The following is a 27,135-nucleotide window of genomic DNA, read 5'->3' as shown; positions in this document are numbered from 1 at the left end:
TCAGGTTGCAGTTTCTCCGGGAGCCGCTCACCTTTCGGGAGCAGGGGAAGCGGCCCCGCGCCGGGGCAGGGACCCCCAGCAGGGCGCAGGGCGCAGGGCGCAGGGCGCGGCGCCCAGCCCCGCAGTCTCCCGGCCGTGGCGGGCGGGCGCGCGGCGACCCAGGACACGCGCGGCGCGTCCCGCGGGAGGTGCGGTGAGTGCGGCGGGCTGACCGCGAGCTGCGCGAGCCAGGAGGTCGGAGGAGGGGGCACCGCGGCGCCCGGGGAAAGGAGCAAAGGTAAGCCGAGCGGCCCTTAAAGGCGCCGGTCTGCTTCGCCCCGGGGCGAGGGGTTGGAGGGCAGTGCCGGAGCAGCGAGGGGAGATCGGCGATCACGAGACGTGCGTGTGTGTGTTGGGGGGTGGGAGATGCCCTGGAAAGGCCACTCCCAAGTTCCAGGTGCTCTGGAGGGAAGGCTATTTCGCAGTCGCAGAACCCGCGCCCCGCAGGGACTCTCCATCTGGGACTCGCTTTGGCCCCTGAGCTACCGTCGGAACCCTGCATAGCAAAGTTTTCCACCCCGTGAGAGCTAGGCGTTTTCTAAGCGCCCTTCCTCTGGGAAGGGCAAGGGTCAGGAGTCCCTGGTGACCAGAGGACCCGAGAGTGTGGGGCCAGATCGCTGCCTTGAAGAGCTTTCTGGGCTCTGGTGAACTTTCCAGATCGGCAGCATGAGAGGTGGAGGGGTGGGAGTCCAGAGCCCTGGAAAGAACGTGGGAGGACACGTGAAACCCTGCAGGTCCAGCGTAGCGGGTACGTGTTAAAGAGGGGCCGTTGGGGAATGTGCCTCTTCCTTCTCTGGACTCCCGGGAAGTCCAGAGGGGCAGTGACACCCCCCCCCCCCGCGCCCCATCAGCAGTGGACAAAGGGTTAAGGCAGCCATGGGGAAAGAAGGGTGGGTGGCCTGTTGGGCTAAGGAGGTGTGGCTTGAGAATTCTGCTGTCTTTGGGGAAGACCATCAGGAATCTGAAATCCGAATGGGGTATGGGCTGCAGGCATCTGTTTCCCAACCTGGGGGCATGTTCCCTGAGCCGCTGCAGGCCTTGCAGTGGGAATTAGGCAAAGAGGCAGTGACCAATTTTCTGTGCTGTGGCATAAACACCCTCCTAGGCTCCAGTGATCTCTTAATTCTCTGAGACCTTCCTGACAGTGGGGATGGGAGATTTGGAGCTGAGGAGTGGGAGGCTAAGTCCCCAGAACCTCTTTGGCTCTGGGTGGTGCTATCTGCCCTGCATCCCCACCCCCAGCACAGCCTGAGCTACCTTCCCTGGCTTTCCCCATCTGTGGCCTGTGGCCTGATCCCTGTGACTCACAGACACCACGGACTTGCCCCTTCCCTGTCAGCACCCTGTGAGATTTGGCATGTGAGGCCTCCCCCACCCAGGCATGGGCACACAGCCGTTCCTGGACAATCCTTGAGAACACCTGGAACCTGACTGACAGGCATGTCCCCAGAAATCCCCCACCTTTACTCTGCCTTGGAAGGAGCCTGGGAAAATGTCGCCTGGGGTCAGGAGATTGCAAGAGGCTTGGGTTTGCATCCTGAAGGAATCTTAGAAAGAGGGTCACCTTGTCACAGCAAAGCTCTTTGCCTGTTACCTCCCAGAGATTCTGGATGACTGACTTCACCGCTGCCCCATAACCTGGGGGTGTCCCTGACCATGCGGTTCCTAGGACTCTCCCTGCTGGCTGCCTGTACCCTGCAGGAGGCTGGAAGAAGCTCTCCATCTTCTTCCCAAACTCATTAGGGTTTCCAGAGCTAGAGCAGATGGACATCGATAAGTTCTATTCCATTTCTGAATGCCTTCGTGACTGCTATTTATTGGCCATCTACTGAGTGCCAAACAGTGTGTCCCAACAACTTTGTGAAATACATGCTACTATTCCCATTTCACAGGCCAGGAAACTGAGACTGAGAGAAACTCTCCCAAGGTGGTGAGGAGATGGGATCCAGCCCACTTCATCCCTCCTCAAACCCCTACCTCAGCACAGGCAGGTCCCAGGTCACTCTGGAGTCCCTCAGGGGAAGGAAGGATGGGGGTGGTGTTGTAAGTAATGGGGCTCCCCTTTGTCCCATGCCAGGCAGAACCAGCCTTCACCATAGCTAGCAGGAGAGGGGACCAGATCTGGGCAGCAAGTAGGTTCCTAGGCTGGGATCTCATGAGAGACTTCCCCTGAGGTCTAGAGGAGAGGGGCCACCTTTTGGACAAGCCTCAGTCCTCGGTGCATGCGACCCTGCCTGTGCCTTGGGAGCCGGCTTCCCGCTGCAGGGCAAAGCATGGCTCAGCTATTCCCAGCTCCTGTCCCACCCAGCCTCTCCTCTCTGGGGTCACCTGTTTAGGTCTTATCCTCCTCTTGATTCCTTCTTTCCTTCTCTAATTGAACTTGAGAGCTGAAGGGGAGGGCAAACCTCACTGGAATCCAGCTCTGGCCACATTAGCTGTTTGACTGCCCAAGCTGTGTGGCACTGGACAAAGGGAGCCTCATTATTCACAGCACCCTTCCACCCTTCCTCCCCTGAGGACTCCAGAGTGGGCTGGGACCTGCCTATGATGGGAGGGGTGGAGAGTCCCTGGAAAGCTCCCGACCCCCAGCCTTTTCTTCACACGTGGAGGGGACTCATCAGAGGAAGGATTGTTGTAGGAATTAAATGATAATAACACACAGTGCCTACAGCAGAGCTACAGGAGTGGTCGTAGTCGCTACCGGGAAAGGGAATTTCCTAGTGGTGGCACTGGGGCTGGCTCTGCAGTAGAGACCAAGGCAGGCTTTCCTACTCCATCAGGCCAAGCTGTTAGAAAGAATCCTTCTCGCTCCTCCAGGTTGGGGAGGAAGGTTCTAGATAAGAGGATGAGGGTGGAGTTGGATGGGAACCTTCCAGGAGGGACTAGTAGTATGTGCTAGTTTTCAGGGTCCGTAAGGTGGGCACTGGTACCGAAGAACCATCAGCCTCCTACTCCGAGGTGCCTTTGGCAGGGCCTCCTTTTCCTGGGGCAAGAGGACCCTCTCCTTGTACTTAATTATTTGCAGTCCCTGTTCTGCTCTGTTGTCCATGAGGAAGTGGCTGGCCCCGATCCAGACCCACCTGATTAGCTTCACCTCTTTGGGAAAAAGTCACATATCTTTTCTCCAGCCCTGTCCTTCCATGACCCCTTTCTTCCCTTGCCCTGGACCCTTTGCCTTTGCCCTTCAGTTGTCCACTGCTGAATGGGCACTTTCCCATCTCAGGGGGTGGGGACAGACCAAGGCTAGTCTTGTCCCAGCCCCCACAGCTGTATGCAATGTACTTGTGTGTGCATTTGCATGTGCATGCATGCGTGCATGCGAGTGCATGTGCGCACATGCGCATGCGCGCGCGCGCACACACACACACACACACACACACACACAAAACTTTGGGATGGTCAGGGGCCCAGGATCATTACAGGGTTGGTGGCTGGGGCCTGGCAGGAACTGGCCTGTCATACAGCAGATTGGGAAGAAGGAAAGCAGGGGCATTCTGAGCCCAGCCTGTCTGCAGGAGAGCCCATCTGCTCCTGAGGTCTCCACAGCTCTGTCTGCAGAGGAGAAGGGGATGGAGGAGAGTGTGAGGTCGGCCCTCAACTAATAGGGGTCTTGAAGCTCCCCGACAACCTGAATGATGCTGGTGATTCAGGACACCGTGCTCTGAGAACACTGGCCCAAATATTTGAAGGGACAGTGGTGAGATCCTCTTTGTTAGGACTCGTGTGTGTGTGTGTGTGTGTGTGTGTGTGTGTGTGTGCGCGCGCGCGCGCGCGCACTCCCCCCCTCCCCCACCAATGCCTCCACTAAAGTCTTCCCTGGAGAAAGAGGGCTGGAGGCAGACAAGATGACCCAAATGTGGCACTTGACGTGTTCATTCATTATTATATGCTGCGTACCTGTCTCCTGACCACCATGGGTGGAGGCGGCATAAGGACTTTGGGGTTGGTTTGGGGTTGGTTTAAACCTGGACTCTGCCACTCAGTAATTGGTTGCCTTAGGTGAGGTAAGGCATTACCTAACCATCCAAGTTTTATTATCATCCCCATTTTAACTAAGGAAACTGAAACTTTGGGATGGTCAAGGGGCCAACCAAGTTTCAGTTTCCTTAGTTAAAATGGGGATGATAATAGTATTACCTCATGTGGTTGTAGGGTTTCCAATGAGATAATGTCCATGACACTCCTAGCTTGTTGCCTTACCTGATGTCATTATTGAGGGATGGTGGCACACAGAGTTCTTGGGCCATCCTTGGCAGTTACAGTGCCTTTGGCCTGTATTCTTTTTTCTAAAGTCAGGACCCCTGTGGACACCAGGGCTCAGGCCCCAAATTAGGAAGGGAATTCCCTTCTTAAAATGTTTCTTCCTGCTGGGTGCGATGGCTCACTCCCATAACCCTATCAACCCAGGAGGCTGAGGCAGGAGGATCACAAGCTAGAAGCCAGCCTTAGCAATTTAGTGAGGGCCCAAGCAACTTAGCAAGATCTTGTCTCAAAATAAAAAATAAAAAGGCTGGGGATGTAATTCAGTTTTAAAGTGCTCCTGGGTTTGATCCTCAGTATTAAAAAAAAAAGTTTTGGGCTGGGCTTATGGCTCAGTGGTAGAGCACTTGCCTCACATGCATGGGACACTGGATTCAATCCTCATAACCACATAAATAAATAAAATATAGGTATTGTATCCGTCTACAACTAAAAATTTAAAAAAAAAATTAAGTTTCTTCCCTCACTCTGGACTCTAACCATTTCATCATTCAGGCAAAGCTCTGGGGTGCATTGCGCCTGCACCCTTGCCTGCCTAAAGAAGCCTGCCTTTATTTATGTGGGGAGTCCCTTCAGGAACCAAGCTTTCTTCTGTCCTCTGGCCCTAGCCACCCAGCAGAGGAGACCTTTGCAGGGTGACTGGGCCCAGGAGAGGACATGGCTGTCCTGGAGGGATCTACTGCCTGGAAGCAGATGTAATGGCAGGTTCTGTGCAAAGGGCATCTTTCATGACAGCAGCGTGGGGTCTTTAGGCTAGAGGCCAGGCAGGAGGTTACAGAGCCCCTCCCTCATCTGTGTGGAGCCCCGTGGGCAGTATTCTCTGCCGTGGTTGGGTGGAGTGCCATGTTCTGTGCCATTTTCTTCTGCCCCATGGAAGGTGGCCCTTGAGTGGGCTGCTGACTTCCTAGCTATGGTGCCCAGTGGCCCTGGGGGAGCAGAGGACGTTGAACTTCAGTGTTCATAGTTCTGGTCTCCTCTCCACTCTGACAGTTGAAGTAGCCTTGGGCAGTTCAATGCCCCTTCTAGGTCTTGCCTTCTTGGCCTGAAGAACAAGAGCACAGACCAGGGGATTTCTGAAGCCCCATCCAAGACTGCGGTTGGTGGCTCCAACTTTTGTCAGTGAGCTGTGCTCTGAGGCCCCGGGAGGAACTCGGCCTTCTGTTCCTCCACACTTCAAAGCCCAGGGCTTTGCTCCATGATGCCTGGCTACCTGGTCCTTGCCATGGCTCAGATGAGTCATGAAGAGTCCACCCCTATCGAGAGGAGGAGAAAAGTAGTGAAGAAGTGAATACTGGATTCAAATGCCACAAAGGTACTGGTTGCTCACAGGTTGGCAAACCATGACTCTTAGCCAAATCTTGCCTGGTTTTGTTAAAGTCCATGAGTAAGAAATAGTTTTCACAGCCGAGCACAGTGGCACATGCCCATAATCCCAGCAGCTTGGGAGGATTATGGGTATGAGGTTCGAGAGTTCAAAGCCAACCTCAGCAATTTAGTGAGGCCCTCAGCAACTCAGTGAGACCCTGTCTCTAAATAAAATACAAAAAATAGCTGGGGATGTGGCTCCCCGTGGTTAAGCACCCCTGGTACCAAAAAAAAAAAAAAAGAAAGAAAGAAAGAAATAGCTTTCACCTTTTTTTTTTAATGGTTGGGGAAAAAGAAGAAAAAAAAACAATATTTTGTAACACTTTAAAAAATTGTATAAAATTCATATTTTAATGTTCTTAAATAAATTTTTCCTGTAATATAGCCACACTCATTCATTTTACAGGGTTAGTATTACATCATGGTCACAGAGCTGATGGCCTGCAGAGCCCAAAGTATGGACTGTCTTCTTTGTACGGAAGAAGCTTTCTGACCCCCCCACTCAAGATAATCATAGCTCTCTCTAGGCCTTGCACTAAATCGTTCTGGAATCTCAGGCTAAAAATACTTTCTTTTCATTTAAAAAGCTGTGTTGCCATTTTCTTATTAGGTAAGCAATAAATGTTCATCGTGGAAGTGTTAGACGATGCAGATGAGCAAAAAGGAGACAATAAAATCACCCGTAATTCTGCCACCAGAGATCACTGCTGCAGACACGTTGACCTCTTGCCCCCTGGATGATACACGATGTGTCAGTGTTGGCATGTGTATGTGACAGTAACACGCATCCTGCACATGTACAGCTGTCCCAGGTGTAGCATCTGCCCTCTTCACTTGGAGACACCTCTCGAGCTGGACCCTGGGGCCTCACATCTGAGACTCAGGGGCCTAGATGGGCTGGAGCTGGGAATCTGGGAGCCCTCAGCACGTGGAGTAGGTGGTGGTTTCCACCATGGGAGAGGATGAGGTCACCCAGGAAATGGTGCAGAGGGAGGAAGCACAAAGGGCCAAAGAGGGAACTCTGGGTGTGCCGGCATTCAGGGACAGGTAGAGGAAGTGAGTCCACCAGCTGTGGGAGGGAGAAAGTACGAGGAGACCCAGGGGTCAAGGTTTCATGGAGGCTGAGGCAGAGGAATATGAGGTGCAGGACACAGGACGGTGCCTGGTGCTGAGCAGGTGTTTCTGAAATGAGGAAGTGACTGGAAGAAGTCTCAAGGAGCCTGGACCCTGGGTGTGAGTGACACTGACAAGGGGCACTTAGAGAACAGAGAACAACTGTGGGCTGATGGAAGGCTCCCCAGAGAAGACCATGGCCGCAGGGGCAGCCAGGAGGCAGTACAGGTCAAGGTGGTCCGCTGGCCCAGCCTGGTGAGGGAGGCCAGGCAGCATCTGAAGAGCAAGAGGAGGGACGAGGCAGATGACCAGGGACCTGAGGACTGGTCAGAGGAGCCTGGTGGAGTTCCCGGGGGTGACCTGAAGCTCCAGCCACTAAGGTTGGGACAAGGAGGGCTGGAGAAGATGGCCAAGGGACATGGCCTCATGTGGGCCAGGCTGGTGGGACAGAGTATAAATAGGACTGTGGTTGAGGGATGCTGGGAAGTCCTCCCCTCACCCTCCCTGCTCATGAGATTCAGAGGTTCCCCAGGGATGCCAGGGCTCAGAGGCCCCTGCTGCTCTGTTGCTAAAGTTGGGCATGGAGAGAAACCCAGAGATGTGATTAAAGGTCCTTGACAGGCCACCAAGAAAGCTGGGATCCTTGCATCTGGATGTCAGGAGTGAAAGGGTAGCTAAACTTGATGCCCTTTATCTCTTCTCTTTGTCTGTTTGGCTGCAGGTGGAAATGTGTGAGCTGTCCCTTTGGGACGTGAGGAGTACCTGAAGAGGTTGCAGACCTCTTTATAAGGTTTTGTTTTTAATTAATTATTCCTACATATTTATAAGTTTGATATATGTGTACATTGTGTAATGATCAAATTAGGGTAATTAACACCTTCTTCATCTCCAACATTTATCATTTCTTCATGGTGAGAACACTCAAAATCTTCTAGCTGTTTTTCTTTTCTTTCTTTCTTTTTTTTTACTGGAGATTGAACTCAGGGGCACTCAACCACTGAGCCACCTCCCCAGCCCTATTTTGTATTTTATTTAGTGACAGGGTCTTACTGAGTTGCTTAGCACCTCGCTTTTGCTGAGGCTGGCTTTGAACTCGCCATCCTCCTGCCTCAGCCTCTCAGCTGCTGGGATTATAAGCATGTGCCACCGTACCTGGCCCTTTCTTCTTCTTCCTCTTTTTTTTTTTTTTCCATTCTGGGGGTTGAACCCAGGGCATGCACCACTGAGCCATATCCCCAGCCCTTTTTGTTTTTTTTAATTTTTATTTATTTATTTTTTGTGGTGCTGGGGATTGAACCCAGGTCCTTGTGCATACGAGACAAGCACTCTACCAGCTGAGCTATATCCCCAGCCCTGTTTTTTTTTGTTTGTTTGTTTGTTTTTGTTTTTTTTAAAATTTTAAGACGGGGTCTTTTAAGTTGCTGAGGCTGGCCTTGAACTTGCAATTCTTCTGCCTCAGTCTCCCAAGTAGCTGGAATTACGGGCATGTACACCTGACCTTCTAGCTATTTGGAAGTATGCAATACATAATTATTAACTAGTCCTCCTACTGTGCAATAGAATACCAGAAGTTATTCCTCCTGACTCTAACTTTGTACCTATTGGCCAACATTTCTTCTCTTGCCTCCTACTTGCTCTCCAGCTCTGGTAACCACCACTCTACTGTCTGCTTCTTTTGAGTTTAACGTTTTTAGATTGAACATTGTCTCTCTGTGTCTGGCTTATTTCAATGTCCTCCAGGTCCATCTATGTCACAATTGGCAGGATTGCCTTCCTTTTTATGGTTGAATAATATTCCACTGCAGATGTATATCACATTTTTAAAATTCATTCAGCCAGGCACAGTGGTGCATGCCTGTAATCCTAGAAGTTCAGAAGGCCAAGGGAGGAAGATCACAAGTTCAGAGCCAGCCTGAACAACTTAGTGAGGCCCTACGCAACTTAGCAAGAACCTGTCTTGAAATAAAAATAAAAAGGTCTGGGGATGTGGCTCAGTATGTGGCTCAGTGGGTTCAATCCCTGGTACCAAAGGGAAAAATAAATCCATTCATTACTTGATAGACACTTAGTTTGTTTCATGCATTGGTTATTGTGAACAATGTTGCAGTGAACACAGGAGAGAAGACCTCTCTGGCATAGTTTAGTTCCTTTGGGTATGTGCTTGGTAGTGGGATTGCTGGATTGTAGACTTTAGAATTTTGTAATATGCTGGGTGAGGTAGGTGAAGGTGCTGTTTTGAGGGTCTTTAAAGAGGGTTGCTAAAAGGAACAGAGAGGGCCTGCTCTGGCTGGGAGGGGAACACAGACTTTGGGAGCAGGAGGATGTGGGAGGTGGAGGCTGTACCTTCTCTGGCCCCTGGCTCCTGCCTGTGGTGTGGTCATGCACGGCTTCCCAGGGTAAGTGACACCTGAATTGATTTGAGAGTGGTTCCACCAAGGAAAAAATTGAGGAAGGGCATTTCAGGCCAAATAGTTGGCAGGTCCTACACACTCAGGACCAAGGCTCACAGAGGGCATCTTGTCCTGTCTTATCATTTGGAAATTCAGGTCCTCCAAGATTACAGGCCAGCCTTAGCTGGTTCTCCAGAATGATCAAAAAGAAAATACAAGGCCTGGTGCGGTGGTGCATGCCAGAAATCCTAGGTACTCAGGAGGCTAAAGCAGGAGGATTGTAAGTTCAAGGCCAACCTGGATGGCTCAGTGAGACCCTGTCTCAAAATAAAAATATAAAAGGGGCTGGATATAAAGATTAGTGGTAAAGTGCCACTGGGTTTAATCCCCAGAACCAAGGGAGAAAAAAATATATATATCAGAAGATGCAATATCTGCCTCTATTCCTTGAGCTCAGGAAGCCAGAAGCAGCAGAAAAGACCTCAGTAGGACTATGTGGAGCCTACACGGAGGGCTTAGGAGTAAGATCGTGAGGGGTTAGGAGGGGCTATCTATAGGGGTCAAGACCAAGGCCTGAGCCTAGGTCATGCACCTGCCCAGTGAGGTTCTGAGACTCTGCCCCTAAATGGTGAGAGCCCAGGAGGAGGGTCCCAGGGCCCTGCCAACCCCTTCCTCACAAACCTTGGAAGCCCCAGCTTTCTGCACATTGGGTTGGAATCTCTTGTTAGGGTTTTTCTCATTCCATTTCACCCCTCACTGTCGCACCTCCAGCCCAGAGACCTCCACAGACCCCACTTGGGGAGTTGCTGCTGGTTGGGAAGCTGACCCTTCTGCCCCAGCCTCCCATCACCCACTACCATCCAAGCCACGCAGAGGGTGGGAGAGAAGGGTCAGGTTATAGCTGAGGCCTTGAGTCGCTGGTCATTTGTGGGTTCATTCTGGGCCAGGCCCCATGTCAGGCTGTGGGTGTGATGATGAGTGAGACCCAGCCCTTGCCTGCTCAAGGGCAAACTAGGGAACTAGATAAGTAAAGCAGATAAGTCGAGTGCTGTGGGACCCTCACCTGGCTGGGGTCAGCAAGGCCCCAGGAGAGCCAAGGGGCACTGTGGCCAGCACCAGAGAAGAGGTCATGCCTGACTTGAGCCCTGAGGGATATCATGGCCCAGTTTGGGGTCCACATGGGCTGCTGTGGGTGCTGCAAGGAGGACGTGTCTAATTTTACCTTGAGGAAGGAGGTGTGGCCACGCACAGCTTCCCAGGGGAAGTGACACTCAAGTTGAGTTTGGGAGTGGTTTTACCCAGGGAAAAATTAAGGAAGGGCATCCCAGGCCAAATGGATGGTCAATGCAAAGCGGTGGGGGAGGGCGGGAGTGTTTTTTTTTTTTTTTTTTCTGGGAATGCCAAGTTCATTCAATCAAACTGGAACCAGAGGGTAGGAGCAAGAGCTGACCATCAAGAAGATGGTGATCTGAACACAAGAGGCCTGCTCTGTGGGTCCTGGAGCTGGAACTCTTCCTGAGGGCAGTATTAACTCCGGAGCATTTTAAACATGGGAGGGATATCACCAGAGAGCTGATTAGGTAATGTCCCCACTTAGCAGACAAAGAAACTGAGACATGGGGTATCTCCCCAGGTCACAGTGCTAGTAAATGGAGTTTCTTCTGTGACACCAAATGGTCCTGAATTTTGGAGAGGAGGGCTGGACAGCATGTGGCCCTACTGTAGGATGTTTCTGATCAGACTGTACACAGTCTACCTCTGAGCTATACCTCCAGCACCAAATTTAAAAAAAAAGAAAAAAAGACACTCTAGGGCCCAGGGGTGCATTTGTCCACAAAGAAGCAGGGGCAACCCTGAGCCCAGACACTTCCCCTCCTGGCCTGGCTCCCTGCAGGTCTGTCTGGTTTTCTCCCACAAGGCCTTCCCCACCTGCTTCCTGCATTCCAAACAGAAGCTGTGGGAATGTTCTCTGGTTCCATCACCCTCCAGAGCATTTGTTCCTCATCAGGGTGATTAGAGGCCTGTCTGTTCCCTTTGGTTGTGGCCATCCCGAGGGCCCCAGGCCTGCAGTCTCCCTCACCCAGTCTGGGGCAGGGCAAGGTCAATGGAGAGGCCTCCTGGGCTTCTGCTGCTGCTGCTGCTGCTGGAGCTGGAGCTGCAGGCAGTTGGGGGGAAGGGGTGGTGAGGCTCCCCCCACCCCCCCAGATTTGTCCAGCTGTGCAGAGCAGGGTCTGTTGGAGGATGAAGGAAGAGATGGTATCAGCAGGCTCCCTGCGGCGGCACAGTTCTCCCTGGGAGGAGGGAGTGTCTCTGAGGCCCAGCTCATGACGTCTGCAGCCGTCGCCTTTAGTTCTTTGAAACTCTCCCAAGGCCCAAAGTGGCCAAGTGATCAAGATCGGGGGCAGGAAGTGGGAGGCAAAGGGTATCATAAGGATCCAGGATGTCAGTCAGGCTTTGGAACTAGGGTCAGACCCTGTGGGCCTTGGAAAGTAGACGGTGGCCAATTATATCCTTCATCCCTTGTCCCTGAGCCTACAGAGACAGAACATGGTAGATACTACCCCAAGTCCCTCTCTGTTTTTCTATCTGTCTCTGTAGGCTCAGGAGCTCAGCATGTGCCTATAAAGCAGACACTTGCTGCTGTGTGTCAACAGCACTTGGTGTAGGGATCCAGGCACCCTGGTGAGGGTGACAAGTGGGAAGTCAGTCCCCATCTGAGGGGGGGGCCCTGGTGGTCCTGGAGGGCTGGAGAAGCTTCTGGAGACCCAAGAAACCTGAGCCGCATGTAGGGGGCTTCTGCTGGGCAAAGCCAGTGTAGTAGGAGTGAGGAGGGGCTTGGTCTGGGAGGAAGGAGTCCCAGATCTTGAAGTTAGGCTGGTAACTTGGGGCTCGTGCAGGTGGAAGGCAAAGAGGTGGCTGGAAAGGGTTTTCTGAGTCGTCCCCAAGCCTGTTCCCCGAGGTGAAGGGGTGAAGCCTACCCTCTGTGCCTCACTGCACCCGGAAGCTTTGGCAGGCTGAGGCTACTTCCAGGTCCCCTGCCTGCTCTGCCAACTTCCTGTTCTGCCTTCACAGTCTCCAGGTTGGGGTCTCCCGGGAGCCCAGGTCCTGGGGTCCAGGGAGCAGCAGGCTGAGTATACATACTACCTGGACCATGGGCCCCAGAAGCTGGTCTGACCTGCTGTGTGGAACTTTCTTCCCTTCTGAGCTAGAGAAGGAGACCTGTCCCCCAGGGCACTGGCCCTGTCCTATGTGGCCCTGCAGAGTTGTCTTAAGCAGGGGGACCTGCCTTCCTGGCCTCTCCCCTTCTCAGTCTGGTAGTTCAGGCCTGGAGGTAGCTGCCATGATTCCTGCTTCCTGCCCCTCCTTCATCCGGGGTCTCAGCACCCAGGGAGAGGAAGTCTGGAGGGATGTTTGATGACGTCTCTGCGGAGCCTTCTCTCTGGCAGCTCCTTCTGTCTGAGCAGGCACTTGAGAGAAGAGGGCCATCAGTTCCTGGATGCTGTCCTGGTGCTGCGCTGTGTTCCTGGCTCAGCTGCTCTGCTCAGGTGTTGCTGGACATGGACTTCCCACCAGCACCTTCTCTCCCAGAGCTCCTGGTCCCCATCGGGGACTGCTCCATATTTCTGGTTGCTCAGCCAGATCCTCTCAGGGTCATGCATGCTTGGCTCCCTTCTCATACCCCACATATAACCTATCTGCAAACTCCTGGTGCTCCCCCAGACTCCAGCCTCTTCTTATGACCTCTACAGCTCTTGCTGGTCCCTGTCACCACCACCTCCACCTGGATCACTATTGCAGCCTTCTGACTGCTGCAGCTCTGCCCCTTGTCCACAGCAACGTCTTAACACAACAACCAGAAGGAGCTATTAAAGTCTCACTGGGATCTTGTCACTCATCTGCTCAAACTCTCCCGTTACACTGGGAGGCCTAACACACTCCCCTTTGGCCTCCTCTCCAGCCACACTTTTGTAGAACATGGCAGACCTCTACGCCTGCCTCAGGACTTTTGCATCTGCTGTTTTTTCTTGCCAACCTGCTTCCCCCAGATTCTGCAGGAAGCTTCATCCCCTACATCTACCGGGAACTATTTCTGAGACGCTACCTTCCCCGGAAGGCCTCAACGACCCAGTTTAAACTTGCAACACGGCATACCTCCCACGCCATCCTCTTTCCTGCTGGATTTCCCTTTATTGCACTTGTCGCCGTCCACTATGCATTTGATTTGTTTATATTTTACTGTCTGCATCTCTCACCTCCATTAGAATGGACAAGGGCAGGGGCTGGAGATCTAGTTCAGTGATAGAGCAGTTACCTAGCACCTGCAGGGCCTCGCTTCTGTCCCGGGCACTTTGAAAAAAATAGGCAGAGGCAGAAATGAGTGTCTGTCTCCTTCACCTGGGATTCTCAGGGCCTCCCCCAGTGCCCGGCATGTCGTGCATGTTCAACAAATCATCGCTGAGAGCCAAGGCCATGGGGGAGTACACCATGTGGCCATGGCTCACGGGTGGCGGCACTGGGAGTCTGCACTGGGGTTGTCTGGCTGTGACTCAGTGTGTGGTGGGGACACCTGGAGGGGAGATCAGCACAGGCCACAGGAGGGCACAGAGCTGCGAGGTCTCCGTGAGGAGAAGGGAGCGATGTGGGCACAGCGTGTGCGCTTGGTAGCAACCGGGGAAACTGCGGCATGACCTTGAGCAAGTCACCGCCTCTCCTGGAGCCTCTGTGTCCGGCTAAGTGAGGGTGGGAGTGGAGACTGCGTGGGGCCTCCCCTGCGGATACTCCTGCAGCCTGGTCCTTCTCGCTGATGCGTGGTGGCCTCCGGCAAGTGCTCCGTTTCCTCCCAATGTGGCTCCTCCTTCCTCCTTCTGTGCCACCTGCTTTTGGGGCACCAACAGGAAGTGCTGGGCAGTCAGTATGTGCCCAGCAGGAAGTGAGGGAGGGAGGCCGGGAGGGTCCCCTGCTTCCCTGGGGCTCTCTGCTTGCCCACCCACCTCTGCTGCGGTCCCCTCCTCCATGCCGGGCCAGCACCCTAGACGCCTGTTGCTCGCTTCCCCTGGCACCAGTTGCACGGGGACAGCCCCAGATGGCTCCCTGGCCCCGGGACAAAGGCCACACTGTGCCTGGCCCTGGGCTGGCCTTAGGCTGGGTCACACTGAGCCCTTCTGTCCCAGTTGGGGGTGAGGGCAGGCAGCACCAAGGTGACAGGCCTTTTTCCTGTTCCCTTCCCCCTCAGCCCCCCCCCATCTAAGGAGCTGACTCTCCCAAGGGAAGAGTGATAGAAGCATCTTGTGTCTTGAGTCAGCGAACAACAGATCATTCACTGCCCGGTCTGCCCTGTCACACCCAAGACCCTGCCGGGTTCAATACCCTGATTGTCCCCAGTGGAGAGAGACGTCCCACTCTCTGCTCGGGTCACCACCCCCGCCGCCTGCTCCCCTGTCACCATCAGGAAGTCCATCCCTGCATCTGACCTCCATCCCTCCCGCTGCAGTGACAGCCACTTCCTCTTGGTCTCTTCTCCAGCAGGTGGAGAGCAGCTGGTCCCCATCCCTCTGCAGCACTTTGGCCCTACATTCCTGCTCCAGTCAGCTGCCCCCAGCTCCACCCTCCCTTTGGCTCCCTGTCCCACCCCAGGCTGAGAGCTGGCTCCACCATCCTAACTGAACCCCCGGGAGTGGGAGCGGGTGTGATTCAGGGCAGGTTGTCCTTTGTCTGGCAGAAACTGGGGACCCCCCTCTCAGAGGGGTAATGAGCTCCCCTCCCCCGATACCACAAGCCAGAGCCAGGGTGTGAGATTTATGGCAGCTACTGGTAGATTCCTGAGCCACAAACCCAACAGGCCATCCCATAAATCCCAGACGGCAAGATGGTTTTATGAGGAAGCCTTGTTTTTAGAAAGGGGTGTGGCTGGTCCCTCCTGGCAGAGCTCAGACCTCAGGGAGCCAAGTGCCTGCCTCCCCTGCCCCCACTAGGGTGACCATGACCAGGGCTGGGAGCATCAGGCTGTGTACCACAGAAGTGCCTGTTTCTGGGACAGTGACACTTCCTCTCCCAGAGGGATCTCCTGCTGCACTGGGCCTACCCCCAGCCCCCACCTCCAATCTGAGGGTGTCCCACCTCAGCAGAGGGCAGGCTGGAAACCTGGGCACATTATCAGCCCCGACTGGGACTCCAGATGCCTCCCAGCTATGGGCTCCATGTTCAGGTCATTGGAGAGACTGTCTAAAAATGCATTTCCCCTGGGCACCGTGGCGAATGCCTGTGATGCCATCTACTGAGGAGGCTGAGGCAGGAGGATGGCAAGCTCGAGGCCAGCCTGGGTAACAGTGAGAACCTGTCTCAAAGAATGCATTTTTCTTGCCTAGCATACTCAAGGCCCTGGGTTCAATCTCTAGATCATAGTGGCAAAAAAACAGAAATGAAAAAAAAAGAAAGCATTCTCCCAGGCACAGCCTCCAAGCCTTCAGAATTTGAGAGTGAGACCCAGACATTTGAATTTTTTTTTTTTTTTTAACTTTGCTCCCTGGTGATGCTGATAGCCACTTTTGCAAACAATTCATCTGTACAAGGATATCTCTGCTCTCCTTTTTGGCTGGAAAATGAGTCACCAGGTAGGGCATGTCTGAGTCTTCTTGTCATATATCCTGCCACCAACATGAAGCCTCCATCTGGGTCCCCTTGGCTGGAGGCTGCACACCGAGGTGTGGGACAGGGTGGCTGTCCTCTGGGAGCTTTTGTCAGTGACAGTCCTGCAGACCATGGACTTGCGACATCACACAGAGGCCCTGAGAGTGGCTGAGGCTGGCTGGCAGGAATGAGTTTGGGGATGGAAAGAGTCCAAGGCTCGTGGGCTTTGGCAAGAAAGCTGGGAGAAGAGTTCTCTGCTAGCCTGTCTTGGAAGGAGGCATCACTAGCCCCTGAATCCCTTGAGAATAGGGACCACACGTTTCTCACCTCTCTAACCCCAGGGCCCAGCACCCTGTAGCATATAGGTGCTCAGTCTATGGCATGTTGAGCTGACCTGAGTGGCACTTCAGGGCCTCATGGCAGAGATGGAATCTGCCAGAAAATGCAGACCCGAGGCTTTTCCTCTGAGAGGTGCTGGCCTGGGCTCAGGAAAGCTGAAAGGCCACAACTTAGCTACGTTTGGGGGCAGCCAGAAGCATGCAGTGTCAGAGGGAGAATCCAGGCTGGCTGAGGACAGAAGGACATGGTTATTAAGCAAAGCAAACATTTACTGACCCATAATCCCTTAAAACTGGGAGGGTTCGGGAGGGGTCTGGTTACCTTGGCAACTAGGTGCTGGCCAGGGGCAGGACTGAGCATCCTCCAGGAATGGTCTGTGCCTTGCATGGGACTGTAGGGTGGCCCCTCCCACCACAGAGTGACCCTGGTGCCTTCTTAGGGTGGGGGCTTGTGTAGCCTTCTGGTCCAGGGCCTCCCCTGCAGTCGAAGGCTATATGGCAAAACAGGATGAGGGCACAGCTGCACTGGGAGCTTATGAAACCAGGAAGGGAAGGAGAAGGGAGGGGAGGAGAGATGGGAAGCCCCACTTTGAGGTTTCAGAGCCAGGGGGAGAAAGAGGAGTCTGGGATGGAGCAGTTAGCAAGGGTCATTGGGAGGCCAGGAGTGTGTCCTCTTATACTGAGGCCAATAGGAGCTAAGCAGACAGGGAGGGAGGCTTTTCTGGCTGGGGAAGGAGCTCTGGGGGTGAGAGTAGCCCCCCGCCTTGTGTTCTTAGTGGAGGACACCCTGCCTGCTCAGCAGACTCTGGCTTGGGAGGGGCCAGAAGGGCTCTGACCTTTCCTTCCCTGGGGCCTTCTCTGTTTCCGGCAAACTTCTGTATTTCCCCTGGGACCTTCAACTGCTCCTGGCCTCCATATTTCCTGGGCCTGCTCCTGGGCTCCTTCCCTCCTTCGCTCCTCTCCTCTCTTTTCTGGGCTCCTGAGGGCCCAGAGCAAGCCAGACAGACTTTCCAATACCAATATCGGTGAAAAGGGGGCTGGGACCAGATGGTGTCCTAGGGGTGCAGGCCATGCCGTCCCTGGGCTCGTGGGCATCTATCAGTGTGGCTCCCTGACTGCTGACCCTCTGAAGCTCCTGTAAGTGGACAAAGAGCTGCTGGCCTGAGGAGCAGTTCTAGCCCCCTCCCTGCCATGCCAGCCCTCCCCTGAGAACTCGCTAGACCCTCAGCAGCCAAAGAGTTGACATGGCAGGAGGGGTCCTGAAGGACCCCCTGCACATCGTGCAAACTAGGCAATGCCGTTGTGACCATCTCCCCAGGGAAAGGATTGGGGAGGGGGCTGAGAGTCACTGGGAAGAAGGAACTGGGTTAGGTCCCACCCCCTGGACTCTGGTTAAGAAGTCACAATTCTGAGCCAGGCACAGTGGTGCATGCTTGTAATCCCAGGGGCTTGGGAGGCTGTGAAAGGAGGATCACAAGTTCAAAGCCAGCCTCAGCAATTTAGCAAGGCCCTAAGCAACTCGGCAAGACCCTGTCTCTAAATAAAATCTAAAAAGGGCTGGGGATGTGGCTTTAAGGCTAAGCACCCCTGGGCTCCATTCCTGGTACACACACACACACACACACACACACACAGACAGAGTCAATTCTGCAGCGTGCAGGGTGCAGAGCTTGATGGGAAGAGCAGCCCCCAAATGTGGATTTGGTTCCAGGACCCTACTGCTGGTCCCTGATGATCATGAACAAGATGAAGAACTTTAAGCGCCGGTTCTCACTGTCAGTGCCGCGCACGGAGACCATCGAGGAATCCTTGGCCGAATTCACCGAGCAGTTTAACCAGCTCCACAACCGGAGGAATGAGGGTGAGGGGTCAGGCCACTCTGCGCTCTCCTACCCCGACTTTCCAGAAAGCTCCTGCTTGCCCTGCCCACCTCAGCCACCAGCCACCACAGTTCCCCACAGCCTTTGGGGAGAAGGACAGGTGGGGTGGGCAGTGGGGCCTTCCTCCCCCTCTGGCAGACTGGCAGGGAGGGGTCCTGATGCCTGTCCCTCTCAGACCTGCAGCTCAGTCCTCTTGGCAGAGACTCTGTACCGGAGCCCAATGCCTTCTCCCCTACAGATAGTGGGGAGGAGCCCGGGCAGCTGTCCCCTGGCACACAGTACCAGCGACGGCAGAACCAGCGTCGATTCTCCATGGAGGTGAGGGAACTGTGTCTTTACTCCACCTCTGTGGACTATAATCCCCTTGTCTTTAAAACTGTTGTCGTGAGGATTAAATGAATTAATATTTGCCAAGTGCTTGGAATATTCCTGGAACATAGCAAAGGCTAGACAACTTGACTGTCGTTCTCGTGACTCATCGGCATGTGCCAAAAATATGAAAAATAGGCTTACAGAATTACAGTGTCTGAAGGCACGAGATTTATGTTCTATAGGTGGTGGTACTGTGGCCCAGAGAGGGGAAGGAAACTCCTGAGGCCACACAGCAACCCTTGGGTATTCACATGGGACTCTGAGCACACCCTTGAAGCAGCCATGAGCCTGGGGTCACGGCCTGTGGCTTGCTTCTGCTAAGGATGCTGTATAAATCTGCCTGGACCCAGAGTGAGGATCAAAGGCCCTGAGGTCTTAGCTACCCCTGGAGCCAAAGCAGTGACCCCATCTCATCCTGGTCACCACAGGACATCAGCAAGAGGCTGTCTCTGCCCATGGATATCCGCCTGCCGCAGGAATTCCTCCAGAAGCTGCAGCTGGAAAGCCCAGATCTGCCCAAGCCTCTCAGCCGCATGTCCCGCCGCGCCTCCCTGGTGAGTCCAAAGAGGGTCAGAGGTCATGAGGGTGATCTACCCTCTTTCCAGCATCACTTACTTATCAGTCCTGACTTTGTCTGTCCCAGCTGTGGATGTAGTGGTTTCCAGAAAGATTCCTGGGCTTCTGGTGCCACCTGCTGGCCTCTGGATTCAAACAGATGTCCCACCCGTTCAGATGATCCCATTAAGACTGATAGGCCAGCTGTCATGTGCTTCTCCGTCCTACCTGCCTACCAGATCTGTTGGGAGCATTGTACAAAACACAGACTCCGGGCCCCACTCCAGACACCTGCAGAATTAGCTTCTGGGTGGGGCCCAGGAATCTGTCTTGCTCCAAGTTGGCAACACCTGAGCTAGAAGAGGTGTGCCCAGGAGAGAGTGCTGGGGAGGCATGTTTTGACCCAGACACCACCGTGAGAGGCAGAAAAAGACCCAGCACCTGCCCAGAGGGACCTAGTTATCGGAGCAAGACAGACAGGGGATTGAGGCGGGCAGCAATCCAAGGCACGGTGCTCTGGGTTCCACATCCCCCAATGTCATCGGAGGAAGGAACTCACACTTCAAGGGCCCTCTCCACTATCACAGGGATGAAGGGAAAAGAAGAGGAAGGATTTGAGGCTGTCCTCACCTCTGCAGATGGGGGTCTCACTCTCTTTCCTCCCAGAGGCTGGAGGTGGGGGAGGCAGGCAGTAGGTGGGGTTGTGGGGACTTTCCATCTCAGAGCACCTGTGTCTCCCTTTCAGTCAGATATCGGCTTTGGGAAACTGGAAACGTACGTGAAGCTGGACAAACTGGGGGAGGTAAGTGGCTGGGTTTGGTCTCCTCCTGGTAGCCATGCCAGGGCATGTGGGCCCTTCCCCCTCATGTTGCCTGCCCCACCAAGGCGCATGACCTTGGCCTCCTGGCCAGCCTTTAGCAGGCTTTGCAGTGAGCCTTGGCCCTGAATGAGGGCATGAGGACAGTAGCCCATGGGTTCTGAGCACAATCTAGCCTTTTCTTCTTGCAAGTACTTCCGGCCGAGATTTAAATCCCAAGTGTGCTGTTCACTAACGCTGTGACCTCTCTCTGCCTCAGTTTCTCCTGCTCAGTGGTGACAGTCCTAGGGTTGTTGTGAGGACCGAGTGGGTCACTATAATAAGCTTATGTACAGCATTTAGACATTGCCTGGCACCTAGTCAGGGTATGTCCCTAAACTATATCTGTCACCACTGTGTCAGGCTTTGTGTTAGAGGCCTGAGGTGGGCGCAGGGAGGAGGAAGGCCTTTTCCCTCAACAGGTCCAAAGAGGAGACCTGCGTGTCAACATCAATATGATATGAGGAAGAACAAAGCTGCCGTTATAATTAGGGGGCGCTCGGCATGCTGGGGCTGGGAGGGAGCAATGTTTTGACCAGCAGGTGTTAGGGTGCTCCACAGAGGAAGTAGCTTAGGGAAAACCGAATTCCAGTGAGGGAAAGAGTGCTCAGGTAGAAGACCCAGCCCATGCACAGGGACAAAGGGAAGGCCCGGGACAGTGTGACATGAACGTTCCTGGGGCTGATGGCTGGCTCTTCATCCTAGGGCACCTATGCCACGGTCTTCAAGGGGCGCAGCAAGCTGACAGAGAACCTGGTAGCCCTGAAGGAGATCCGGCTGGAGCACGAGGAAGGGGCGCCCTGCACTGCCATCCGAGAGGGTACAGTGTCACAGGGCCCTGCATGCCCCTGGGGCTTCTTGGAGGAGGCATCAGCCGCTTGGGCCCCAGTGGGAGCCCGGGGTGGGGGAGCCACTGTTAACCCCAGGAAGAGAGGGTGTGAGGGGTATGTGGGGCCCTGGGGACCCAGGCGGGCCTGTCTCTCCAGTGTCTCTGCTGAAGAACCTGAAGCACGCCAATATTGTGACCCTGCACGACCTCATCCACACAGACCGCTCCCTCACCCTGGTGTTTGAGTACCTGGTGAGCTGGGCTGAGACTAGCAGCCTCTCCCCCTTGCGGCAGGGGTGGGGTGTGGCAAGGGACAGGGGGGATGAGGGAGTGGGAGAGGTGGGACAAGGGGTGGCCCAGGCCTTGTTCTAGAATCAGGCTTTCGGATGCTCCTGTGCAGCAGTGGGTCAAGGGCTTAGGCATAAGGGCGACTTGGAGCCAGGGACCTGTCCTGAGGCTTGGGCTCTGCCCAGACCTCAGTCTGATCTACTCAGTCTATTCAGGTCTACGCAGAACTGAGTCAGGCTCTGTGTTCCAGGACAGTGACTTGAAGCAGTATTTGGACCACTGTGGAAACCTTATGAGCATGCATAATGTCAAGGTGAGGGCCTCCGAGGCAGGGGTCCCCACCTACCATGACATCCCCCTTCCCAAAAGCCCAGCAAGGGATCCCACTCTCACCACCAGGGCCCCGGTTCCCCCAGCTACTGTGTTTGCTCAGAACTTCAAATGCAGGAAGCAGGGAAAGGCACTGCTATTCAGTGAGCCCAGGATCTGGGCCGAGTGCCTTACCCCAGGAGCACGGAAACATGCCCTCTCCGACTGTCTAGCTGTTGATGTAAAACCCTTCTAACTCTGAGCATCTGTTTCCCCACCTGTCAAATGGGAGCGTGAGCTACCTGGCAGAATGAAGGGAGGCTTCTGAGGAAGCTGGGAGGGATGGAGGGCCTTCTCGGGTATTTTGTTAAAGAACCAAGAGCATTCATCCTCACACAGGCAGGGGACCCAGTGTGCCTCCCGCCATACCCCTTGGCTGGAGAATCTTGGACACTCATTGGCTCCTCTCCACAGCTGGAGCCTTCTGCTCCTATTGGATTCCCTGGTGTGCATGGGGACCAGGATGGGGCTGCAGGGTGGGTAGGAGAACCAGGTAGCTTCTCCAGGGACTTTCCTGACCTCACCCCAAGTCCCTGCCCCTGTTCCAATCCCAGCCTTGCAGATGGGACACATTCCTTTCTCTTCCCTCCTCCTTAGATTTTCATGTTCCAACTGCTCCGGGGCCTGGCCTACTGTCACCGACGCAAAATCCTGCACCGGGACCTGAAACCCCAGAACCTGCTCATCAATGAGAGAGGCGAGCTGAAGCTGGCCGACTTTGGTGAGGCGAGGGTGGGGATGTGACGTCACCGAGGTGCACAGCTCCTAAGGATGCTAGTGCTGCGGGAGGGCTCGGGTCTGCCCAGAAGTACCTGTGAGCAAAGGTTGTGTGATATTTCTGTTCCTAGGACTGGCCCGGGCCAAGTCGGTGCCCACAAAGACCTACTCCAACGAGGTGGTGACCCTATGGTACAGGCCCCCAGATGTGCTGCTGGGATCCACAGAGTATTCCACCCCGATCGATATGTGGTGAGCAATCAAGGGTGGAGGGGAGGAAGAGGGGCTGTCCATACCCCTAGACTCTAGAAAGAACTGCCAGGCCTCCTTGATGAAGCCACGGGGCTCCCTCCTGCACTGGATGTTAAAAAATTAAGTGTGGAACAAGATTAGTGTTTCTCCAGCTTAAATAAAGGCTCCAGCACTGTGCTTAGGACATACCCCCCCGGGGGGGGGGTGTAGGGGGAGGGTACCTGAGGGCCCCTACAGTAAATATGAATCTTCTCCAAGCATCAGTCCTTGTGAAAATTTTGAAAAGGACAGGATACATTATTTTTCTGTTAAAATTAACAGATGTATGATTTGGGATAAAATGAAAAACAGCCCAAATTTAAAGCTAACACATTGGTTTCTGGGGAATAGCCACTGTGTGTTTGCCCCCAGGGCTCCCTAGAAGTCCTGTTGAAAGAACTGCTACTTGGGCAGTGCACACTAATACCTATTAAGGGTGAAAGGGAAAGGGCACACCTCCTAGTGCCCAGGGCAGCCCCCAGAGAGGGGCTGTAGTAAGAGACTGGGCAATTCTAGGAGGTTCCCCTGTCCTGAGCCACCCCCACCCCTACCTTGACCCTTCAGTCATCTGTGGCAGGGTGACCTTGGTACCCTGGTGGAGCAACCTTAGTAAGGCATGCTGCCCCATCCTGATGCCACCCTGCCCCTTGCTCCCCGCAGGGGCGTGGGCTGCATCCACTACGAGATGGCCACCGGGAGGCCCCTCTTCCCGGGCTCCACAGTCAAGGAGGAGCTGCACCTCATCTTCCGCCTCCTCGGTTAGTCTCCTGCCACTCCCTCCCTCTCGCCACCAGGGGGCACTAGAACTCTGTCCAGCCCAGGCTCAGGGACGCCCTAGGAAGAGCCGCTCTCTCAACCGAGCAGGGTCCTCATGGCCTCGGTCATTCTTGGCTGCCTCCTTTGACATTGCACCCCTCACGTCAGCCTTCACCCCTCCCGCATCTCTTCTCTCCAGGGACCCCCACAGAAGAGACGTGGCCTGGCGTGACCGCTCTCTCCGAGTTCCGAGCCTACAACTTCCCCGGGTACCTCCCGCAGCCGCTCCTCAGCCACGCCCCCAGGTAACCCCGCCCCCAGGTAGCCCCGCCCCGCTGCGGTCCAGGCTCTGAGTCCTGGAGTGGCCCCTCCCGCCCTGCCCGACAGCGCAGGTGCCAGCTCCTCCTTCTTGCAGGTTGGACACGGATGGCATCCACCTGCTGACCGGCCTCCTCTTGGTAAGTGCCCCCCACCCCGTCGGGCCCAAAAAGAGGCAGCCGGAGAGCCCAAGCCCCAAGTTCCCACCTCTGCCCTGTGCCCCAGTTTCTGTGGCTCATAGTCTCACAACCTTTGAAACATCTCCCTGCGATCTGCGCCCCCAAGGCCCAGGAGGAGCGCTGATTTCCACACCCTGCGTTTGAAGACAGCTTCACATTCCAAATCCTAGTTCAGATCTGCTTCCGAGCTGGGTAGCTTTAGGCATGTTCCAGAGGACTTTTCTGTGCTTCCGTTCCCTCAACTGCAAGGTGGAATGAATGATTCATACTTTACAAGGTGCTCTTGAGTAAACAGTGAGATCGTGGGATGCAAAGTGTTGCAAACTATAGAGGACAGTTATTGGTCTTACCCATGAACATTACCACTATTTCGGGTGATGATCTTGGTTGTCTTAGCATCTGTATTTCAATCTCAAGAGCAATTCACTCCCCTGAAGTCCTTTTTATGTGAGCTGGACACCTGGGAGCCTGAAGTCTGAGACTGCTCAGGATTGGGTCAGTGGGGGCCTGTGTCTGACTCCAAGGGCTCCTCTGGATAGATTCTGCCCACCCATCTTGGTGATCTAACTTAGCAGAGGAGACACTGCCCATAGGGGCCTCCATGTCCCCCCAGCTGGGACCCAGTAGCCCACCCTATGCTTTCAGTATGAATCCAAGAGTCGCTTGTCAGCAGAGGCAGCCCTGAGTCACCCCTACTTCCGGTCTCTGGGAGAGCGAGTGCACCAGCTGGAAGACAGTGAGTATCTAAGGGGGCAGGACCATCCCAGAATCAAGGAAAGCTGGCAGCAGTGTGGGTGGGAGAGCTGAAACAGAGAGTCCCGAGGCCCACTTCCCACTGAGCAGCCTTGGGCGTTTGGCTCCCCGCCCCCCTAACTAAGGGGGGCAGACTCTCAGATCTGAGTGGTTGCTAAAGTGCTGGGTTAAGTCCTCCTGGGCCAGTCCTGAAGGGCTACCCAGCCAGGGTGCCCTCAGCTCCATGGACTCAAGGAGTCTGCTCTACCCAACCCACTCCCTCTGTTCTCTTCTCTCACCCAGCTGCCTCCATCTTCTCCTTGAAGGAGATCCAGCTCCAGAAGGACCCAGGTTACCGTGGCTTGGCCTTCCAGCAGCCAGGTAGGGCCTCATGCCTCCCAGCCGCTCCCCTTGGTAAAGGAGGCCAGGCAGGCTACCACTCCCCAGTGGGGACCTCCCTCTCAAGGAATAGAGATGAGCCCGGAAACTCCCTGTGATAGGGAGTCATCATGGTCCCTCCCCAACCCTGTCCAGACTGCCTTGTCCAGTCCTTCCTCAACACCCCAGATAGATTGCTGCATTTGACAGGTGCATGCCCTTTTTGGTACATTCTCTCTGCAGACCCTGAGCCCTCTGGCATCTGGGAGAACTACTTTGTCCCCAGAACAGCCAGTGGCCTTGGACCTGACAAGTGCTTTCCATGCATTATCTCATTCAATCCTTAAAATACCCCATAAAGGTACAAAGCATGTTCCCTAGTGAAACTGAGGCTCTGAGAGGTTAAGTCACAATTTCATGCAGCTCAAAAGTACCGGAGATGAGCGGTTAGCCCAGGACTGCCTGGCTCCTGAGCCCCCAGATCTCAGGCACCTTGCAGCCTAGCCTCCTCCCTGCAGTCCCACCCATTCCTCCGTTCTCCAGGTCGAGGGAAGAACCGGCGGCAGAGCATCTTCTGAGGCGGGCCCACCCTGCTGCAGCTTGAGGGACAAGAGGTCACATGGAGACCAAGTTTGAGTAGGATGAGACCATTGGAGGACTGAGGAACGAGAACCCGTGGCTGGAAGACTGTGTGGCAGCCTTGCTGGTCACAGCTGTTTCCTCTCCCTGCTTCCCACACACCTCCCTGGTGGCCTTTGCCTGGACACCAACCCTTCTGTCACCCACTGTGGGGCCTGAGTTGCTCCCCTGAGAGGAGATGAGGGGGCAGGGAGAGACCTTGGACCCTCTCCCAACCTGAAATGCTTGGGTGTCTGCGTGGGACCCGCCTGGACAGACAGGAGAATCCAGGTGCCCGGCTGAGCACAGTGCCCCGGATATGGGTTCCACCGTGCCTCCCTCTGGGGCCTGCCTGCCTGGGTTGGCAGATGCCCTTTCTGACCCCTTAGAGCCCATACACATTTCACCTTCTCCTTTGAGAGCAAGAAGGGGCATGGCAGCTTGTCTGGGACCCCAGAATATTGGGTGCTGATATGTGCCTAAGGCCAGCCCCACCTCAGGGGCAGATGTCTCTGTCGTAGTAGGAATGGCAGTCTGTCCTCTCGTTCTCCCCAGCCTGCTGTCTTTCCCCTCCTCGCCAGAGGCCCCGTGTGCTCCCTGGCTTGAACCAAGGCCGAGCAGCACCAGCCTGCTGCTCGATGCCCAGCTGCATCCGGAGGTGGCCTGGTACTGCTGGCCGCACTCCTGCCACCTCAGCCAGCCCCTGCCCGTCTCCCCAGTCTGGATGGAGTTGCCTTAATTTGGCAGGTGGCCGAGTGTATACTGCCCTTGGAGCTCTGACCCAGCTCCTACTGTCCCCTTTCCAAGAACCGCCCCTGCTGTTCTTATCCCTGAGTGTCGATAAGTCAGCCCTGGGTTGGGGCCCTGAGGACAGCACGCAGATATGCAGGGTCACCCTGACACTGGTACCAGGCCGGCCTCTGCCCACGGGGGCTGGCACAACCTTCTCTGTTCCTTTCTTCCCAGTCCTATGGGTCTGTTCACCTGATCCTGGCACCAGCTTCCCCAGAAGGTGGTCATGAGTAGGACGGGTGTCAGTGCCACAGCCTGAGGTAAAATGGTAGGGGAGCAGGGTTCACCCCCAGCACCCCTCTTGTATTCCCAAGGTTTCCTCAACATGTGGCTGAATCTTGAAGGGCAAAGGCTGAGGGGAGGCCAGGCCCTGCTTCCTCCATGAACCCCCTCCCAGCCCAAGTCCCTCAGCCTGGGGAGCAGCCCTGGAGTCTGGGCTCCCCCAGCCCCCCATTCTTCCCCCACTGTACTGTGAATATCCTGTGACTCAGCACAAAGACAGATAATATATTTAATTCATGTTGTACAGAAAGGAGCGATTAGTCTCCTGCAGGAAAGCTGACTGGTAGATCAATGCCAAAGATGGAGAACTGAAGCCCCCCTCTAGCCTGATGAGCGGGGCTGGGGCTTGCTTGTATACACACACACACACACATAAAGTGGAGAGAGAGTTTGGTTTGTGCTTATCTCTGAACCATCCTGGGTGCCAGGGAACTCCCTGCTGCATTCAGGGCCAGATGTCCTCTCTGGTGGGGATCACTGAGAGTTGCCTTGGTGGGGATGGAAGGGCCTGGGATCCTGTATTCTGGATCCCTAGGCCCAGGTTGGTGCTTGGGGCTGACCAGTAGAACGGTGTGCGGCGGGGGCGGGGGGGGGGGGTCCTAGCCTGGGGTGGAGCCCAGGATCTGGTGCAGCCGACCCTGGAATTCCTATACTAAATAGGATTAGTGCTAGAAACCTCGAGTCCACCTCTTCTGCTGCTCAGGCTACCTCTTTATTAGGGTCTGGTCACATTTCTGTCACATACAGTTTTCCAACTCAGTGTCCAGGAGTGTCCTCCCAGGACCATTCTG

General features: G+C 54.8%; 1 protein-coding gene across 2 annotated transcripts; it reads left to right on the top strand.

Moving 5' to 3' along the window:
• On the top strand, positions 1 to 26,735 carry Cdk18 (cyclin dependent kinase 18). 2 transcript variants are annotated; one of them, XM_027934791.2, is made up of 16 exons: positions 1 to 277; positions 17,844 to 17,993; positions 18,251 to 18,330; positions 18,813 to 18,938; positions 19,685 to 19,741; positions 20,501 to 20,615; positions 20,782 to 20,876; positions 21,163 to 21,225; positions 21,879 to 22,002; positions 22,130 to 22,250; positions 22,950 to 23,047; positions 23,245 to 23,350; positions 23,461 to 23,503; positions 24,188 to 24,278; positions 24,578 to 24,655; positions 25,196 to 26,735. In XM_027934791.2, the coding sequence occupies exons 2-16, from the start codon at positions 17,864 to 17,866 to the stop codon at positions 25,228 to 25,230; spliced, it is 1,362 nt and encodes a 453-aa protein (XP_027790592.1). In that variant the 5' UTR covers positions 1 to 277; positions 17,844 to 17,863; the 3' UTR covers positions 25,231 to 26,735. The 2 variants fall into 2 exon arrangements, with proteins under 2 accessions (XP_027790592.1, XP_027790593.1); XM_027934792.2 differs by lacking the exon at positions 1 to 277 and adding an exon at positions 15,757 to 15,778.
• Positions 26,736 to 27,135: the final 400 nt, after the last annotated feature.

This window comes from Marmota flaviventris, chromosome 12 (genome assembly GCF_047511675.1).
Source record: "Marmota flaviventris isolate mMarFla1 chromosome 12, mMarFla1.hap1, whole genome shotgun sequence".
NCBI lineage: Eukaryota > Metazoa > Chordata > Mammalia > Rodentia > Sciuridae > Marmota > Marmota flaviventris.
This window is presented reverse-complemented; position numbering and strand designations above follow the sequence as displayed.

Coding starts and splice junctions, on each gene's coding strand:
- Cdk18 (XM_027934791.2), top strand. CDS start 17,864: ATGATCATGAACAAGATGAAGAACTTTAAGCGCCGGTTCTCACTGTCA. Junction 21,226..21,878: donor TGAGCATGCATAATGTCAAG/GTGAGGGCCTCC, acceptor CCTCCTCCTTAG/ATTTTCATGTTCCAACTGCT. Junction 23,351..23,460: donor CTCCTCAGCCACGCCCCCAG/GTAACCCCGCCC, acceptor TCCTTCTTGCAG/GTTGGACACGGATGGCATCC.